This window comes from Myotis daubentonii, chromosome 16 (assembly GCF_963259705.1).
Source record: "Myotis daubentonii chromosome 16, mMyoDau2.1, whole genome shotgun sequence".
In the NCBI taxonomy this organism is placed as follows: domain Eukaryota; kingdom Metazoa; phylum Chordata; class Mammalia; order Chiroptera; family Vespertilionidae; genus Myotis; species Myotis daubentonii.
The window spans coordinates 57,614,554-57,632,390 of NC_081855.1; the positions used below are offsets into that span (position 1 = coordinate 57,614,554).

Below are 17,837 nucleotides of genomic sequence, written 5' to 3' on the forward strand. Positions count from 1 at the left end.
GTGTCTCCGCATTCCTGCTGGGTTATAGAAGGCTTCGTCAGCCCCCTTTTAAGGGTAACGTTGCCATTCTGTAGGACTGAAGCACCGTTTTACTAGTTGAATTTGAGCGCATCAGGATCAGTGCTGCAAACTTTCCTTTGAGAACATCCATAACATTCACACAAGCAGTGATCCCGGAGCAGCCTGCTGCCGATTGGTGCCAGTGACACCTCGTTCTGAGCTCCCTCCCCGCGCGCATGGCCCTCCTGCCCGGCTCCAGCAGCTCTTTCCTGGCAGCTCCGTGGCCTTGCTCCCGACCTGGCCAGTGGAGAGGACGCAGGAATCTGGCGTCGGCTCTTTGCAGGTCCCTCTGCAGCCAGGAGTTCAGGAGAGGATCTGGAGTCCCTGTCACCCCCCTGCTCCCCCCCCCCTCCCCCTCCGTGTGGCTCTGCCTGGGGATCGGTGCTGAGGGCCCTTCCTGTTCCCAGGCCCCCGGGCCCCCAAGTCCTCTCTAAAAGGCCCTGCACAGCCTGCTCAGAGCTCCTGCCCATGGTGCACACGCCTTTCCCTTCATCACCTCACATTCTGTTATTAGCTGCTCATTTGATAAGACATGGAGTTTGCATTGTTTGGAAGAAATAATCAAGTTTTCTATTCAGTTTATTATTTGCAAAAAATGTTAAAGGTTTAACTGCCTGACAGATGGCGCACGCAGTCGCGCTGGACGGAAGGATGTAGCTTACTTCTGTGTCTGACTGCGGAGCAGCCTGGCCGCCCCCGTGGCTCCCGGAGGCTGAGGTGCTGTGTCCTGCTCGGTTCTAGGAAGCAGCTGTCTCTGCCCTGGCTGCTCTCTGCGGCGAGTACTACACGGAGGAGCCCGGGAAGGCGGACTCCGCTGGGCAGGGTGAGTGGCTGCCGTGCTGACCCTCGGGCCCTCCGGGGCGGGGTGGGGAGCTCGGGTGTCTGGGTTTTGGTTTCGGCTCCCTTCCTCCACCGCAGCGTGCACACGCAGGTTAGCAGGGACGGGTGGGCGCTGGCGCCTCCTGGGCCTGCCCGCTCTCCCGCCCCAGGCTGGCAGGCTGTGCAGGAAAGGCTGGCTGTCTCCCGCTCCGACGTCTCGGTGCCGGCTTTCCCGTGCGAACGCCCCTGGGACACGACGTTCCTGTTTAGCTCTTGTCTCAGCAGCGTCTGCTCACGTCACACTTTACGGGAGCTCTTCCCGCTTTGAGCTCTGGAGGCAGCACTTCTGTGTAGGGAGCTGCCTTCCCTTCTGTTGGGCTCTTCATCGCCTTCGTTCTCGCTGTCGCCGTGAGTTGGCTCGGATGCCCCTTCCTGGCTCTGCACTCGAGCGTCTGCTTCACGTCCTGCTGGCTCCGTGCTTTCTCCTGGGGCTCCGTCCACAGCCACGATCACGTCACTGGCTTTTGTATTTTATGGTAAAATGTGTTCTTAGGATGCTCTGTGCACCACGGCAGCATGTTCCCAGCGCGTGTCCTTCCTCTTCATGGGGACAGCGAGCGCGCCGCTGCCTCGCCACACAGCCCGGCTCCGGCGAGTTTCCCAGAACCCTCCACGCTGCGGCGCCCCTCGCCCCTCGCCCAGGCCGTTCCTGGGGTCCGCTCAGAGTTGCTTTTATCAGGAAGCTCCGTGCTCGCGTGCCATGTTGCTGTGGCTGCCCCGCTGCTCCGTGGGGCGCGCAGTGCAGCCCCTCAGGTGCATGGGAAACGCTGGTGTAGGTTGTGGAATGTGAACGTGCGTCAGACTTTCCCAGTTAATAGTGTTCTACTAGCCCTCCTTCCCACGGGCAGTTTAACTTAAAGAGACAGTAATGTTTTGTGTTTAGTCTGTTTTTAAAATTGGGATAAGATCACGTTTTGCTTTTTGCCTAAGAACAGTGAACCACATCACACCATTCTGAAAACAGAAAGAAATAATGCTCAGAAGTGAACCTTGGGAACGCATGCGAATTGTAAGGGGGAAGGGAGGTGGGTCTTTTCATGTTACTGGTGTCTTCTCGAAGTTCCACCACAGGTGTCAGTGTAGTGTATGAACAAATGGAACTTTATTTTATTTTTTAAATACATTTTTATTGATTTTAGAGAGGAAGGGAGAGGGAGAGAAAGATAGAAACATCAGTGATGAGAGAGAATCATCAATTGGCTGCCTCCTGCCTGCCCCTCCTGGGGGTCGAGCCCGCAACCCGGGCATGTGCCCTGACTGGGCATCAACCCGCCACCTGCTGGTGTATGGGACGATGCTCCAGCCGACGGAGCCGCCTGCCGGGGCGTTCGCCCTCATTACAGTGAGCATTTGTGTTCTCAGTGAGTAAACAATGAGAGTTACGCCCGTGTGGGCCATTCTCAACGCCCTCTTGGATTTATTTTTCTGGTGAAATCATTTGTTGGAATTGCTCATGAAAACCTTAAAACCACCCAATAAAATGTCTATAAATCTCTTGATTGATTCCACTTTGAAACCACATCTGCCCCTGCAGCCTGAGTCCGTCCTCCCCTCTCTCTGAAACGCCTGTGAAGAGCAGGTCAGGGGACCCGGGGCCGCAGCGCGTCACCCTGTGGCTTCTTTTCAGAGGGGCTGGTCGAGAAGTACCTCGCCGAACTGCAGAGCCCGGAGGAGATGACGCGCTGCGGCTTCGCCATGGCCTTGGGCGCCCTCCCAGGTTTCCTGCTGAGAGGCAGGCTCCAGCAGGTGAGGCTGAGCTGAGCGTGGGAGGGGGTCCCTGCCCGGTGTCTCTCGGATCCACCCCAGACGGACCTGAAATCTCTCCCTGGGGCGGATCCCCAGACGACACCTGACTTGCAGCTGAGCTGCTGCCTGATCACGGGACGGCGCGCAGGGTCCCGGCCAGGACGGGGCAGGCACTTGCGCTCGCTCGGGCGGCAGCACCAGGGCTGAGCCTCCACTTGCGGGAAAGAACGTGGATCTCGTGGGGTGACTGGTCGCTGCCTTTCAGGTTCTCGCGGGGTTAAGAGCCGTCGCCCTCTCCTCGGAGGACGTGAGCTTCGCGGAGTCGCGGCGGGACGCCGTGAAGGCCATCGCCAGGTGGGTCTCCGTCCTCCCAAGTCCGAGGCGTGGCTCCCAGCTGGTCCTCTGGAGCCCACGCTCAGTGACGAATCTGCTTAGAGCAGACGCTGTTGTTTGTTTTCTAGTTTCTTCTCTGTTTGACGGATTGGAAAGAACATTAACAGTTCTGTCCTAATTCTAGGGAGCATCAAGCCCATGGTGTGCTCGCTCCACCCCTTTAGGACACGGGACCACTTTGAAGATGGGCAGCCCCAAGGACGAGGGCAGGACAGTGCGCGTGGTGTCTGGTGCTCAGTCACAGACGCACGCATGTAGGATGCGCTGTCTGCCCCCCCCCCCCAGCTCTGTGGAGCCCACACGCTGTCCAGGCCCTGATGGCACACTGTCCCCTTGCTGCCCAGATAGAGGGCAGGAAGGCCCAGGCACCACTCGCCTTCCAGGCTGTAGACACGAGGGAGTGTGATTCGGAGGAGGGGCGGTAGCGGGAGGGAACGCTGGGCGTCGGCGTCGCCCTCGGAGGTGCCAGTCTGCTCTGAGCGTGTCCTGTGAGGAGGAGCCCATCGGGCTGGAGGGACGGGCGGACATGAGCTGTTTCTAATTCCAGGATTTGCCAAACTGTCGGTGTGAGAGCAGAAGGGACCCCGGATGAGGTCGTGTGCAAAGGGAACGTGTCCCAGATTTACAGCACGCTGCTGGACTGTCTGCGCGACTACACCACCGACAGCCGCGGGGACGTGGGCGCGTGGTGAGGCGGCCTGCGCGCCCGCCCAGGGCGGTGGTGGGCTTTCCCTGGTCTTCCAGCTGCCGCTGTGGTTGCCTTCAGAGCACGCAGTGACGTAGGGTCCCCCTTCAGGGTCCCCCCGGGTCCGTCCGTGCCAGAGCCCAGGCATGCGGGGCGTGTGGGTGACAGGAGGACCTGGGCCAGAGCACAGCCCCTGAAGGTGTTGTTTCAGAGAGTGGGTCTGAGTTCTGTAGTGCTTGGTCCGTCTTCAGAGAGGCTCATTCTTTGCAGAAAGTCATTATTGTTTCCACGTTTTTCTCTTCAACACGCTCCTCGTGGTTATTTTAAGGGCGCGACCCATCACACCAGCACCTGGCACCCGGGTCTGTTTCTGTTGTCGTCTCTCATCACTTTAGCACTTGGTCTTCCTTTTTTAAAATATATTTTTATTGATTTCAGAGAGGAAGGGGGAGGGAGAGAGAAAGAGGAACGTCCACGATGAGAGAATCACTGATCGGCTGCCTCCTGCACGCCCCACACTGGGGATGGAGCCCCCAACCCGGGCCTGTGCCCTGACCAGGGATCGAACTTGTGACTTCCTGGTTCATAGGCCGATGCTCAACCACTGAGCCACATTAGCTGGGCGGTCCTTTTTTGTTTTTAACATTCCTTTTAATTTTTACCTAAATCCAGAGGTTGTGAGTTCAGAACTGTAGAGGCCTTGGGTTGTGTAATTTCCTTTGAGCAGGTGGTAGGGTTCCTTACGTGAGGCCACGTGGGGGGTCAGGTCGCCGAGCGCCCTCAGCAGCGGCTGGGCCGGCCCTTCCTCCTGCTCACACGTCCCCCAGCTGCTGACGTCAGGACCTCGGACCCTCACCTGTGCTTGACCAGTTAGGAGCTGGCGAGGGCCCTGCGGGTGTGTGCAGGTTTGGGTCCCCGTGTCCCTCCCCCAGCCTTTCCCTGTGAGTGCTGCGCCCACAGAGATGGGGGTCTTCCTGCTCCCACACTCTGCCTGCTCCCTGGCGCCTCCAGAGATCATGTGTCCTGAGTAGCGGTTTGCCGGTGGCTACGCCCTGGCATCTGAGCCATTCGTTCCTGTCAGTCTCTGGCCTGGGCCGAGGCCCACACCCTGCCCCCCTCTTCACTCTGAGCAGCACAGGCTGCCTCCCCGATGGGCCCCATTCACTCCTGGTGGGAGGGTGGGTGCCCCAGGCCTGTGGGGCCGTTGTATCCGTGATCCCTGTGGCCCACCGGTGTCCTGCCTGGGTTGAGTGCACAGTGTCCCAAGTTAGAAATGTACTTTGTGGCGTTAGGCCAGTCCTAGTGTGAGCGCAGCTTTGCAAGTTGTATCAGTTTGTCTCCTTTCCCGGGAGCTGCTGTGGACAGTGTGTTCCGCGTGGACAGAGCGTCCTGGTCTGGGGGCCCCGGGGCAGCGGGAAGGAGCCGCTCTGCGCGTTCTCCCAGGGAGGGCAGGCCAGGCCCTCGAGGTTCTGCTGGGACAGGGCTTTGCGGGGCGGGCGTGTTTGGCATTAAAAGTTCTTGGAAAACCAGTGCTGTTTCTGCGAGCACCTGCCCGCTGGCTGGGACCCGCTGGCTGCGGGCACGTCCTCGTCCGCCTGTCGTGGAGGAAGCGCTCTCGGAGGAGGGCTGCTCGTAGGGGCTTCCGGCTGAGGCCTCCGAGTCCCCTTCCCGCACGTGGCTGACGGGCACCTCAAGCTCGGGAGCGGTCTCCTCACCGCCCCCCCCCCATCCCTCCTTGTCCCTCAGGGTCCGCGAGGCCGCCATGACCAGTCTGATGGACCTGACACTTCTACTGGGGAGGGACCAGCCAGAGCTGATCGAGGCTCCCACGTGAGTGTTGGGATGCACCCACCTGTGCCTGGAGAGGGTCTGTCCTGTCCCCGTCTCCTGACCCCGCGGCTCAGGCCCCGGTCTCTCCCTCCGTCGGGGCTCAGGCCGGCAGGGGGACAGCCATTCCTGGGCGAGGCCAGGGCAGGGGCCACTCCTCAGGCTTTGGGCCCTTGCACCTAAGTGCCTGTTCTAGCTGGGGGCCTGGCTGTCCCCGCTCCTGTCAGTTCCCGGGACATGGGCTGCCCCTGGGCACCTCACTTGCGGCGTCTCCATGCCCTCTGCAGGGCTGCTGCGTCTGTGGAAATCCCGTTTCCCGAGCCCCACCTGCCCTCGCCCCGCCCTTCCCTTCCTCCTCCTGCCCTTTTCCTCCGTGTCCCCCTTATTGTCCCTGTCTTTTCTGCCTCCTCCCCTGTGCCCCATCCCCACCTGCTGCCCACCTGGCATTTAGGCTCCTGGCGGCAGCTCAGCTGTGGTGGGGGCCCTGCCATGTGGGCAGGGAGCCAGGCCCGTGCTGACCTGCAGCCGTGTTGCGGGCGCCCTCGGGTTGGAGCTGTGCTACCGTTGGGCTCTTGGTTTGCAGCTGCCAGCGGGTCATGTGCTGCCTGGCCCAGCAGGCCAGCGAGAAGATAGACCACTTCCGTGCACACGCCGCCCACGTGTTCATGACGCTGCTGCACGCGGCCGGCTCAGCCGGCCCCACCGTCCCCCACGTGCCCCACCGGGCAGAACTGGAACAGCTCTTCCCCAGGTACGGAGGGTCCGGGTGCCAGATCGCAGTGGGCGGCAGGGCAGGCCCCTCCAGCTTGTGGCTCTCTTGCAGGTCCGAGGCCGCCTCTGTCAACTGGACCGCACCATCCCAGGCCTTCCCTCGCATCACCCGGCTGCTGGGGCTGCCTGCCTACCGCTACCATGTGCTGCTGGGGCTGGCCGTGTCCGTGGGCGGCCTCACAGAGTCCACGGTGAGCATGCGTCTGGCCCGGCCTCTTTCCCAATCCAGCGGCTTTGGGCGGGCGTTTGTCCTGGAGCTGGGGCAGCACGTCTCCGTGGCGTTGGGACGTGCGCTGCCGGGGCTGCCCTGGGGAAACCGCGTCACCGGCACAGCTCCTTTCCTGGCCTCAGGCTCCCAGGGCAGGGTCCCCAGGGCGGCTTGGGGAACCCCCACCTCTGAGGAGGGGAGCTCAGGAGCCGGGACGTTGTGGCGAATTCCTGTTCCCGGCGCGTTCAGCCGCCAGCGTGCTCTGTGGTCCGGCCCCCGCCCTGTGCCGCCACATTTGCCGCCGCCTGCCCACGGCCGACGCCCTGGTGCCCTGGGTCCCTTTGCTTCTGTGCGTTGTGTTTCCCGGGGAGGCCGTGTTTCCAGTTTCCGTTGTCATGTTTCTGCTGGTGTGGTGCTCACGCACTCCCTGACCCTCAAAAGGTGTCGGCTTAGCCTGGCGGGCGTGGCTCAGTGGTCGGCCTAGGAGCCAGGAGGTCACAGTTCAATTCCAGGTCAGGGCACAGGCCCGGGTTGTGGGCTTGATTCCCAGTGTGGGGCGTGCAGGAGGCAGCCCATCGATGATTCTCTCTCATCATGGATGTTTCTCTCTCTCTCTCCCTTTCCCTTCCTCTCTGACATCCACACACACACACACACGTATATTTTTAAAAAGGGTCGGTTTGACCTGCGGAGCCCCTCCCACCCCCGTCCTTGTGGTCCATGTGCCTGTCCGCACTTCCACCGCTGCAGTGGGCACTGCTCTCTCTGGACGTGACACCTGGGGTTCGGTTCCACTGCGATGGGTCCGGTGGGAATGCATTGTTTTGTGAATTGTTGGGTCCAGGGTTCTTGGCACTTTGGGGACAGTCTCAGCCCGTCTTCTCCCCTGCCTGCCCCTGCGCTCCCGCTTCCTCCACGTCTGTTCTCTGCTGTGCCCGCGTCCTCACCGGGTCTGCCTCCCTCGCAGCTTTCTGTCGGCTGCGCTTGTCTCCCCCGTGAGATTTTGGTTTCACCGATTGTATTTTTTGTTACCAGTCATTCACTTTGTTCTGAAATCTGTTTCTCATGCTTGTTCATCGTAGGTTCATCTTTATAATTGTGCTTTTATCTTTAAAAATCAGTACATAGCATTCTCCTACATTCGGTCCTAAAAGTGGTGCCCACAGGGTGGGGCAGGTCTAGGTCTGTTCTCTGCTTCTGCGGACTCATTCCCGGGACTCACCCTCTCCGTTTGGTGATCGAGGGAAGCTGCCTGCAGACACCAGCTGTGGCCGGCCCCCAGGCCCCTGGGCGTGCGCCGGGCTGGTCAGTCTCTCAGCTTCCTTGTCAGCTGGTGGCTGCTGGCGTCCAGTCTCGGGCCCCTGGCTGCCTGCTGCTCCCAGTCTTGCCGCCTCGGCGTGGCTCCTCTGCAGGGGTCACTCCCTTCCTCTAGTCTGCAGGCCCCGCTCTGGCCTCCTGCCCTGTTTCCCGGGGAGCCCCTGACCACCCCACTGTGGCTATCCATTGAGTGATAGCGTGTGGGGGTTCGGGCGGTGCTGCCGCCTGGAGGGAGCGTTTCCGTGTCAGGCGTTTGCTATGGTTCGGCTCATGCTGGTCTGGCCGGGCGTCGGCAAGGGCCCTACCCTCTGGGGCTCAGCCTCCTCTGCCACCGGGCACTCTGCGTGCCACTGCAATTGGCCCAGGGGCAGGTGGTGGCAAGGGGGCGGCCTCACGACAGGACGAGGACGAGGACGGTCCCTGTGTTGCAGGTCAGGCACTCCACCCAGAGCCTGTTCGCGCACATGAAGGGCATTCAGAACGACCCGCAGGCCCTGGAGAGCTTCAGTGGGACCCTCCTGCAGGTCTTCGAGGACAACCTTCTCAACGACAGGTACGCGGCAGGGCAGGCACAGGCCAGGGCCATGGACACGGCCGGCCGGGGCATCGCCACCCGCCCTCGGGGCCCCTTGCAGCCTGCACTCTGGGCCTGTGGGATTCGGGGTTTGCGCAGGTTGGAAGTAAAGGTGACAGTGCAAGGTGCCCGTGTGCTCCCCCAGGTAGTGGCCCCGGACCATGGCCCCTGAGCAGTGGCACAGGCGCTCAGTGAGCCGGGCTGGGCATCACGGTGAGAAAAGGGTCTTTGTTCTAAACGTTTTGCTGTCGGGTTTTGCTCACTGCTTTCCCACGAAGGCAGAGAGTGGACTCTGCAGGTCCTGAACCCAGCCCTCCGAGAGGGTTGTGGCCGGACTCAGTTCCACATGGTCCTGGGCAGGTGGGCCACTCCTCGCGGGGTCTGCAGCAGCCGCCAGCTCTCCTGCTGGGGGAAGCGCAGACGCAGCGCAGCGTGGCCTCTCCTCTTTCTGTGAACAGCCCGGATGTGAGCACGTCTGGTGAAACGCACGTGGAACGTGCCAGTTGGAGTCCTGTTGGCCTCCACAGAGCCGTCACCATAGTCAAGACACAACCCCCACCCCCGAGAGCTTCCCCAGCCCTCCTCCCCTCTGCCCGGCCCCAAGGCTCCAACCCAGCATAGGTGGCACTTTCCAGAATTTTCTTTGGACTCTGCCGCCTGTGCCCTCTGCGCCGGCTTCTTGGTCCAGCACCTTGTCTGGCTCACGGGGTGGCACCGCGCTTCTCTGCTCACTGGGCCGCACGGGGGCTGTTTCACGTGGAGGCCGTCCCGGCTGGAGCTGCAGTGAGCGCCTCCGTACGCGTCTTCCGTGGGCGTCTCCCCTTTTCTCCTGGGCAAAGGCCAGGGCTGGACTGGCTGGGCCCCGTGGTCGGACAGTATTAAATTTTAAAAACACTGTCGACTGTCCAAAGTGACCGTGCCATTTACGTTCCTGCTGATGCCATCTGCACGTTCCCAGCGCCCCCTTGGCACCCCGTGTGCAGCCCCCTGCAGTCTGTCCTCACTGCTGCCGTGGCCGTGATGTTGGGGATGTGGGGGGTGTAGCCGCGTCCTGGTCGGGGGGAGTCCTCTGTGCTGGTGTCTGCTCAGATCTTCGCCTGTTTCGGCTTCTCCGGCTGCTGGGCTTGGGGTCCCCCCCCGCCGCCCCTGGCCTTGCGTCTCAGAGTGTGACTGGCAGGCTTGTCTGTCCCTCTCAGCAGGTGCCGCACACCTTGATGAACTCAATGTGCCCACTGGTTCTTTCCTGGGCTGTGTTTTTCATGTCACATCTAGGAAGTCTCTCCCTGACTCGAGGTTTTCTCTCATGGCTTCTTGTGGCTGTTTTATAGTTTCAGGCTCTGACCTGTGTGGTGCCGGGCGGTGCCCGTGCACGCGTTGGCTCTGGTGGGGTCACGGCGCAGCTGTCGCCTCCTCGGAAGCTGATCTGTGGGCTCGTGCGACCAGAAAAGGGCTGTTCTGATCCGTTTGCGCATCTTTCCAACCTGAGCTTCACCAGAACTTTCTCAGTGGAGCTGTTAGCCGTCCTGCCCCTCCTTCCCAGGGGGTGGGGTTCCCTTGATCCTTTGTGTTTCTTACAAAGTTCAGAAGGGGCTTCCCATTGTTGACAACCCCCTGCAAGGTTTTGACTGGGTGGTGGCGCCGTTGGGGGGGTTGGCGGTGTGTGTGGGGGGGGTGTTGGCGGTGTCAGGGGGGGGTTGGCGGTGTCGGGGGTTGGCGGTGTCGGGGGTTGGCGGTGTCGGGGGGGTTGGCGGTGTCGGGGGTTGGCGGTGTCGGGGTTGGCGGTGTCGGGGTTGGCAGTGTCGGGGTTGGCGGTGTTGGGGGGGGTTGGCGGTGTCGGGGGGTTGTGGCGGTGTCGGGGTTGAGTGTCCCGCTCTCCACACACCCTCCCTTCTCCCTCGGTGGCCCCTGGGCTCACAGCACGTCCTTTCCCCGCAGGGTGTCCGTGCCGCTGCTCAAGATGCTGGACCAGATGCTGGCCAACGGCTGTTTCGACATCTTCACGGCAGAGGAGGAGTGAGTGTTCGTTTCTTCCCGCGTCGGCTGCCTGACCGCTGAAGCCTCGTGATTCATCTTCTAAAGAAACAGCGATCAGGCCAGAGATCAGAATTTTAGGGATTATTTCCTAGTGTGTTCAGGTGGTTTCTACATGCCCTGAAAATGCCCCCGTGAGGCTGGCTGGGCAGCTGAGGGGGGAGCAGCAATGGGCCTGTGGCTGCCGCAGTGGACGGAGCAGCGGCCAGCTGGGTGGAGGCACCAGGCGTGGCATCTATGGCCTCTGCCGGTTCCTCTCAGGTTTGTTTGGGACTTTTTCCTCTTTGCTGTTCTCTTCATGGTCACCCTGTCCGTCTAATGTTCAGTATTTCTCTCTCTTCCTGGCCAATTCCAAGGACTTGGAACCCGATGGGTCCCTCTGCATTTTTAGTTGTTGTTTGGTTGTAGTATTTGTTACCCACAATTTTACTACTTTTTTGTCTCTCATTGCTCCCAAATCCCTATCTGGGGTCTTGTTCTTTCTGCCTAATGAACATTCTTCAGAATTTCTCCTAGTGAGGTCTGCTGGGAAATGCTTTCTCGTTTTCATTTGCAGTGTTTTTCACAGAACTCTAGGCAGCTGTTTTATTTCAGGACTTAAAAAATGTCTCCTTGCCTGGTTGGTGTGGCTCAGTGGTTGGAGTGTCAGCCTTCACATCGAAGGGTCGCAGGTTCATTTCCTGGTCCAGGGCACATACCTGGGTTGCAGTTCAATCCCCAGCCCTGGTCAGGGTGGTCAGGGTGTGTGCAGGAGGCAACCAACCAGTTGTTCTCTCTCTCCCCCACTCCCTCCCTGCCTCTCCCCCCCTTCTTCCTCCCCCTCTTTCTCTCAAAAAAGAGTCAGTGGGGGAAAATACACTCAGGTGGGGATTAGCGTGCACACACACACACACACACTCACACACACACGTACACACGCACACACATACACGCACACACACACACACACTCACACACACGCGCGCACACACACGCACACGCACACACACACTCACACACGCACACACACACACACTCACACACATACACACGCGCGCACGCACACACGCACACGCACACACGCACACGCACACACGCACACACTCACACACACACGCACACACTCACACACACGCGTTTCCTTTATTCCGACGCCTCCTGTAACTCGGCGTCACCTCCGTCTCGGGTGTGGAGCCTTTTCCTGCTGAGGGCCACGTGGATATTTGTTCTCACTGTGGGCCGCACAGAATTACCCACGGAAACATGACCTCTGTATTTGGGCAAACATTTAACGAACTCGCCCCTCATGCCTTGGCAGGGCCCGACCGAAGGAGTTCTTGGGCTGCACGCGGCGGGCTGGCCGTTCCCGCCCGGTCCGGACGCCTGGGCCTTTGGAAGCGGTCTGGGTGTTTCCTGCCCCTCGTGCGATGTCCTCCTTGGCGTCCCTGTGTTCCTCATGTGCCTGGCTGTCAGGTTTCCTACGTGTGTCTTAATGGGATTTGTTAAACTCGGCTCTGTGGTTCCCTTGGTTTTCATTTGTTCTAGGAAGTTTTTAGCTGTCCCCCCTCTTGGGGTTTTGTCCTCGGGGCACTAGCCCCCCCCACACCCCCAATTCTTGGGGATCCCACCGTGCCTGCTGCACCCCTGCACCGGCAGCCGTTCCTGCCTTTGCGCCATCGCTGGGGTCTGTCCCCACCTGCTGGTGTCTGAGACGGGTCATCCCTGCCTCGTGTATTTGTGCAGGACCTGTTTTGGGGTTTTGTAGTTTTCAGGTGTCTCCGCGCATCTGGTTTGTTTCCAGGTCGGAAGGGTCCCTTAGGCTTCCCTGCAGTTCCTGCCGGGCCTGCCCTCTCCCGTCCGCTGTCGTCTGTGTGGCTCTGGGCTGCAGTCCTCATGGGGTTCCCATGCAGTTTCTCGTTTCCCCATGGGTCTCATTACTTGTGGTCTGGATGTTGCGTCTGAAATGTCACGTGAAAGGAGCCTGAGGCCTGAGAAGACGACGCTGCAGGCGGGACGCCGCTCCCCTTGCAGGCGTGAGAGGGCAGCAGCCGGTGGGAAGGGTCTCTGGACTGTGAGGTCCCCAGCGGCTGGGCCGCCGCACCCGCTGGGCCAGGCTTCTGCTGCTGCCTGATGGGCACTGGTTCCGCGGCACCAGAGCCAGTTAAGGTGACCTGGTCATCACACCCCCTGCCTGTGCTGTCCTTGCAGCCACCCCTTTTGTGTGAAGCTGCTGGAGCTCTGTAAGGCGGAAACCAGCAAGTCCAAGGACGTCCAGAAACTGCGGTCCAGCATCGCCGTGTGAGTCCACGCAGGCTGGCACAGGCGGGCTCGGGGAGGGGGCTGGGAAGCCCTGCGGCCGTGTAGAGTCCTGAGAACAAGAGGGAAGCTGTAGCCGTGTCCCCAGCCCTGACCACGCGTGACCTCGGCCTGAGGGGCGGCGGAGTGTCCCGACCCTGGAGATCGAGACAGATCTGGACGGTGGTCTGGATGCCTCGATCTGCAGTGATCGTGGTGACTAAACTGGAGCGCCACCCGGAGGCCTGGGGTCAGCACGGCTCTGGCATCTGTGCCGCCGCGGGCGGCTGGCTGGGCCCAGGGCGCTCACCGTGTGCGGCCGGCAGGTTCTGTGGGATGGCGCAGTTCCCCGGCGGCGTGCGGAGGAAAGTCCTGCTGCAGCTGCTGCTCCTGCTCTGCCACCCGTTCCCCGTGGTGAGTGAGCGACCACAGCCCACCCTCGGGCTGCCCAGGGACTGCCTGCGTGGTCTGCGCGCGGGCGCCGGTGTCACGGGCGCCGGTGTCGCGGGCGCCGGTGTCGCGGGTGCTGGGGCGAGCGGGCCCTGGTCCAGGTGGGACGCTGCCTCACTCCACCTCCTGAGACAGCAGGGGCGTGTGGTGGGGTGTCCTCCGCTGTGTGGACCCTCAAGTCTCGGGAGCAGCAGCTGCCGTGTGACTTTCGTGGTCTTTTTGGGGGGAGGGTGATGCACAGTGAGGCCCTACCCCCCACATCTATCCCCGACTACCCCCCTAGGAGGCCCTGGGCAGGGGGGTCCTGGAAGCTCCGCACCCCGAGTGATGCCTCCACCCAGAACTGCCCCCTGCAGGGTCAGGCTTCCTAGAAATCCCTGCCTTGGGCTGAAAGGATGCTCGTCAGGGAAATGTCACCTTTTCCTAAGGGTGAAAGGAGCCCGCACCTCCAGCAGCACCCGTCAGAAAGGCAGGTCTCCGCCCACTGACCTGCTGGCTTACACCCTGGGGTGGCTCTGTGAAATGTCCCCACAGGGATCCTAGGGCAGAAACAGGTGAGACGTGTCCCTGATGAGGGCAGGTCTTTCGGGAGGCACAGCGACAAGAACTCGGCCGGCCTGTCAGGTTCTGGAGGGATCGCAGGGGCTCAGGGGGCCTCGTGCTGTCGTGGGAACACGGGCGGTCACGGTCAGGTCTCCCAAGTTAGGATCCGAGGTCAGCACGTCCTTCAGGCTTCAGTCAGACTCTGGGGTCCCCCTCTCACTAATGCTCTGTCCGACCAGATCCGCAAGACGACAGCGAGCCAGGTGTACGAGATGCTGCTCACCTACAGCGGCGTGGTGGGCGCGGACGTCCTGGACGAGGTCATGGCTGTGCTCAGCGACACCGCCTGGTGAGTGCTCGGCTCCTCCCCTTCTCAGGACGCTGGTCGTGCCAACCTCCCTTCCTGACCCCCCGTCTCTCCCCAAAGCCCCCGAAGGGAAAGGGAACGGGAAAAGCGAGGCTCCCAGCCCTCGATGGCCTTGGCTCTGGGTTTGAGGCGGCCGTGGTGGAGGCTGTAACAGGCTTCTCCCCGCTTGTCCAGCTCAGGCTCTCCCCTCGCACCCAGAGGGCTGTGCCAGCCACACGCGGAGCAGCAGGGTGCCTCCCAGCTGCTCAGGGGTGACATTTTCAAAGTGAAATTATTTTTCTCACGTGCAAATTTTTAAAAAGATCTTATTGTTGAAAGTATTACTATATATGTCCCCTTCCCCCCGTTGACCACCTCTAGCACCTCCCCCCACACTCCCCTCCCCACCAAGTGCAATGTTTTTTAAGTGAAATGGGCAAATGTTTTTGCTTCTCGTTGGGCGCGATGAGCACTGGTGCACCCAGGCCTGCTGCACGGGGACTGGGCTCCTGCCCACGCAGTGGGGTGCAGTGTGGGAGGCTCGTCCTGCGCGAGGGTGTGCTGTGTCCGTGTGGCGTGGCTGCAGCGGGGGCTGCTGTGCGCAGCCTTGCCTCAGTGTTGGGCAGAGGGGGAAGGTTCTTCCCTATAATTTAATCCCTTTCTGTTTAAAAAAAAATTCCCCAGCCCGGCCAGCGTGGCTCAGAGGCTGAGTGTCGACCTATCTATAAACCAGGAGGCCAGGGTTCGATTCCCGTTTGGGGCACATGTCCGAGTTGCGGGCTCGATCCCCAGTGGTGAGTGTGCAGGAGGCAGCCGATCAATGATTCTCTCTCATCATTGATGTTTCTATCATGTCTCCCTCTCCCTTCCCTTTTCTCTAAAAAATCAATAAAAGCGTATTTTAAAAAATAAAAACTAAGGTTTGTGGCAGGTTTGACTAAAGCGAGTGGGCCTTTCTTGCAGCTGAAGCCAACTTGTTCTCTCCCCACAGGGACTTGGAGCTCCTGCTCGTAAGAGGCCATCGGAACCGCCTGTGTGACCTCCTCGGGGTGCCCAGACCTCAGCTGGTCCCCAAGGTAACTGCACGTCCCCCTCGGGCAGCGCCAGGGACACCCGGGGCCCTTTCCGGGCCAGGCCCCCCCAACAGCTCCAACGAGCTACTGTCCTGAGCTCCAGCCGAGACACCTGGGTCCTCCTGGCTTTCAGGACCCGGGGAGGGCAGCACCCACATGGCAGCCCCCCCGGGAGCCTGGTGCAGGGCAGGTGCTGATCTGTCAGCCCCCAGGGGACACGCGGGCAGAGGTGGCAGGAGGAGCGTTGTGACGCTCCCGTCTCCTTGTGTACAGGCCACGCAGTATCAGCTTCCCAAGTAAATGTGCTTTTTCGTTTTTATTAGGAAAATTTTGCACTCAGATGGGTGTGGTCAGGGAGAACAGGTGTCAGCTCCTGGGACGTCTGGGGAAAAGGCCCAAACTCGGTTTCCTGTGGGAAGCAGAGCCCAAAGCGGGCGGGCGATGGTGCTGGCCGTCCTGACTAACCCTGTTGTGTGCTCTGCAGCCTGCTGTCCGCTGAGGCCAGTCCTGGGAGCCGAGTAGCGCTTGTGCCGTCTGCTGGGAGGAGCCGCCAGATGCCGCTCAGGACAGGAAACCTGGTGCAGAACCCCGGCCCTTGCTGAAACGTGCGGCGGAGTTCGTCACCATAGGGCGCTCTTTGTTACGGGCGCCTGCGCTCTACTGACCCTGTGTCGGTGCTTTTGTCTGTTTAAACGCGCGTCCACATCGTATAAAATCACGTGCTGAGCAGTCTGTCTGTCTGACACTGTTGTGAGCGAGGGTGATGGGGGGACAGCCTGATGGGGGCGTAAACTGGAGGCCAGCGAGAGTCCTAGGCCCTCTCCTGCTCTGCCTGCCCACCTGAGTCTAGGTGAGGGGTCTGGAGGGAATCCCCGCCTCTCACAACCTACCCTGTAGCCAGAAGCGGCAAGAGCAAAAGATCACACGTGTGTGCCTGAGGGCTGGGAAGCAAGAGAAGCTGGGACCCTCTGCACGAGGGGGAATGACCAAGGCCTCCTCCCAGAAAGGTGCGGCCAGAGCATCCCTGTCCCAGGCTCCACCTGGTGCTGGGGGGGAGGGAGGAACACTCCCCTGGCCACCCACAGCTCGAACACGGAGCCCCAGACGAGGGGCAGACGAGCAAAACCCACTACCCCTCCGAGAAGGCTGGCTGGTCCCCACAGAGAGAATTTAAAATGTAAGCTCACATTCCAGAAATTTTTAGAATCAAACCCCAAAAGATACAAAATATAAAATGAGTTTATCAGAAGAGCTTAAAGACAAAATGCTCCATGGATTAAACCACCTGGTGGACACGGCTGAGGAGAGAACGCGGACAGGAAGACCCGCAGAAACTGTTGGGAAGAACAGCCGGGAAGCGTGTAGGCAGAGTCAGGAGACGCCTGAGAGGAGGGACCTGTCCCGGGGGCGGGGGGCGGACCGTGCAGGCGCCCACACTTGTTGGGAGGCAGCCGTCCTCGATGCAGAAGCCCAGCGGGCCACACAGGACGGGCTCCCCCGCGAGCTGCTGTGCGCACGGTGGCGCCCCTGCTGCCCGAGTCCCAGCGGCCGAGTCGAGAGGCTGGCTCAGCTCGCCCTGGTGCTGAGGACACGACTCCACGTGGCAGGACTGAGCGCCGAGTGGAAGGGAGTCAAGGAGAGCAAAGCCAAGCCGTAGGTGGGATGGGCTCGCCAGCCTGTGGCTGGTTTTCCACTGTTGACCTCGGGGCTGGATGGGTCTTTGCTGTGGGGACAGTCCTGTGCAAACCCCTGTCCAGGTGCGACGACAAGCCGTCTCCTTGTGGATGGACGCCAGCAGCAGGAAAGGGTTGAGCAGAAGGTCTCAGACGTGAGGAGGCATGGGCGGGACCAGGAGACCCCACATTTAGGGAAAAGCTCTTTGGGACCTGTTCTCCTGGCCTGGGTGCGGCCACTGGGAGGGGTGGGGTCCTAGGACTGGGAGGCTGGACGCAGACGATGCCAGACCAGCCATACAACCTCAGCTCCTGCCCAGTGCCTGCAGCAGCCAGTCCATCCCCGGGAGTGGGCAGTAACTGCCAGCTCCCCTAATTTTTGCTCCGTTTCCAACTGAGACCAACCAGAGGAAACCAGATGTGCCCCCCTTCCCGCCACAGCCCCCGGCAGGCCCCTGAGCCCCTTGCCCTCTGCTGCCCGATGCCCCGCCACCGGGCGCTGAGCACAGCTGTTCTCGCCGGGCGGTCTGACTCCCACCCGTCTCCTGAGGTCAAGCGCAGTAGCTGCACCCCAGGGTGCTCACTTTGACGGGTGAGCGCACGTCCACCCAGACGGCGCCAGATGGCAGCGCCCACACGCAGGCACTCCGCGTGGCGAATGTTCTCAGAAGAGGCCATAGTGTGTGGGCACGTGTCGGGTGCCCGGTGAGGGTGTGGATCCCACCCCATCAGAACACACCCCTCCTGCCCCCCGCCAGGTGAAGGTCTCCCACGCGGGGTCTGCCATTCCCACACGGCCACATGGTGGTCCTTCCTGACGGCCCCCGATCCCTTCTCACCTGCAGGACGCCATGGCTGCTGTGGCCTATCAGCTGAAGTGAAGGAAGTCCCGGCCCTCCTGCAGGTGCAGCGACCTCAGGTTGTCCTCAAATGCACCCCCAGTAAGGTCCTGTGGGAGGAGCAGCAGGTGGAGTCCCACAGAGCCTC

General features: G+C 61.1%; 2 protein-coding genes across 7 annotated transcripts in view; one reads left to right on the top strand and one right to left on the bottom strand.

Moving 5' to 3' along the window:
- The window catches only part of TBCD (tubulin folding cofactor D), a 99,262-nt gene extending 83,353 nt beyond the window's left edge, over positions 1-15,909 (top strand). For both annotated transcript variants that reach the window (XM_059671621.1, XM_059671622.1), the window contains 14 exons: positions 802-883; positions 2,567-2,685; positions 2,951-3,039; positions 3,626-3,766; positions 5,510-5,593; positions 6,174-6,341; positions 6,414-6,552; positions 8,318-8,439; positions 10,396-10,473; positions 12,679-12,768; positions 13,092-13,179; positions 13,998-14,107; positions 15,096-15,180; positions 15,662-15,909. In XM_059671621.1, the coding sequence (XP_059527604.1) occupies positions 802-883; positions 2,567-2,685; positions 2,951-3,039; positions 3,626-3,766; positions 5,510-5,593; positions 6,174-6,341; positions 6,414-6,552; positions 8,318-8,439; positions 10,396-10,473; positions 12,679-12,768; positions 13,092-13,179; positions 13,998-14,107; positions 15,096-15,180; positions 15,662-15,676 (1,410 nt within the window). In that variant the 3' untranslated portion in view covers positions 15,677-15,909. The remainder of the gene's footprint in view (positions 1-801; positions 884-2,566; positions 2,686-2,950; positions 3,040-3,625; positions 3,767-5,509; positions 5,594-6,173; positions 6,342-6,413; positions 6,553-8,317; positions 8,440-10,395; positions 10,474-12,678; positions 12,769-13,091; positions 13,180-13,997; positions 14,108-15,095; positions 15,181-15,661) is intronic.
- A 489-nt stretch (positions 15,910-16,398) lies between these two features.
- Positions 16,399-17,837, bottom strand: part of B3GNTL1 (UDP-GlcNAc:betaGal beta-1,3-N-acetylglucosaminyltransferase like 1) — a 32,278-nt gene continuing 30,839 nt past the window's right edge. For 4 of the 5 annotated variants that reach the window (XM_059671631.1, XM_059671630.1, XM_059671632.1 and 1 more), the window contains one exon: positions 16,399-17,799. In XM_059671631.1, the coding sequence (XP_059527614.1) occupies positions 17,719-17,799 (81 nt within the window). In that variant the 3' untranslated portion in view covers positions 16,399-17,718. The remainder of the gene's footprint in view (positions 17,800-17,837) is intronic. The other variant, XM_059671629.1, reaches the window with a different exon arrangement.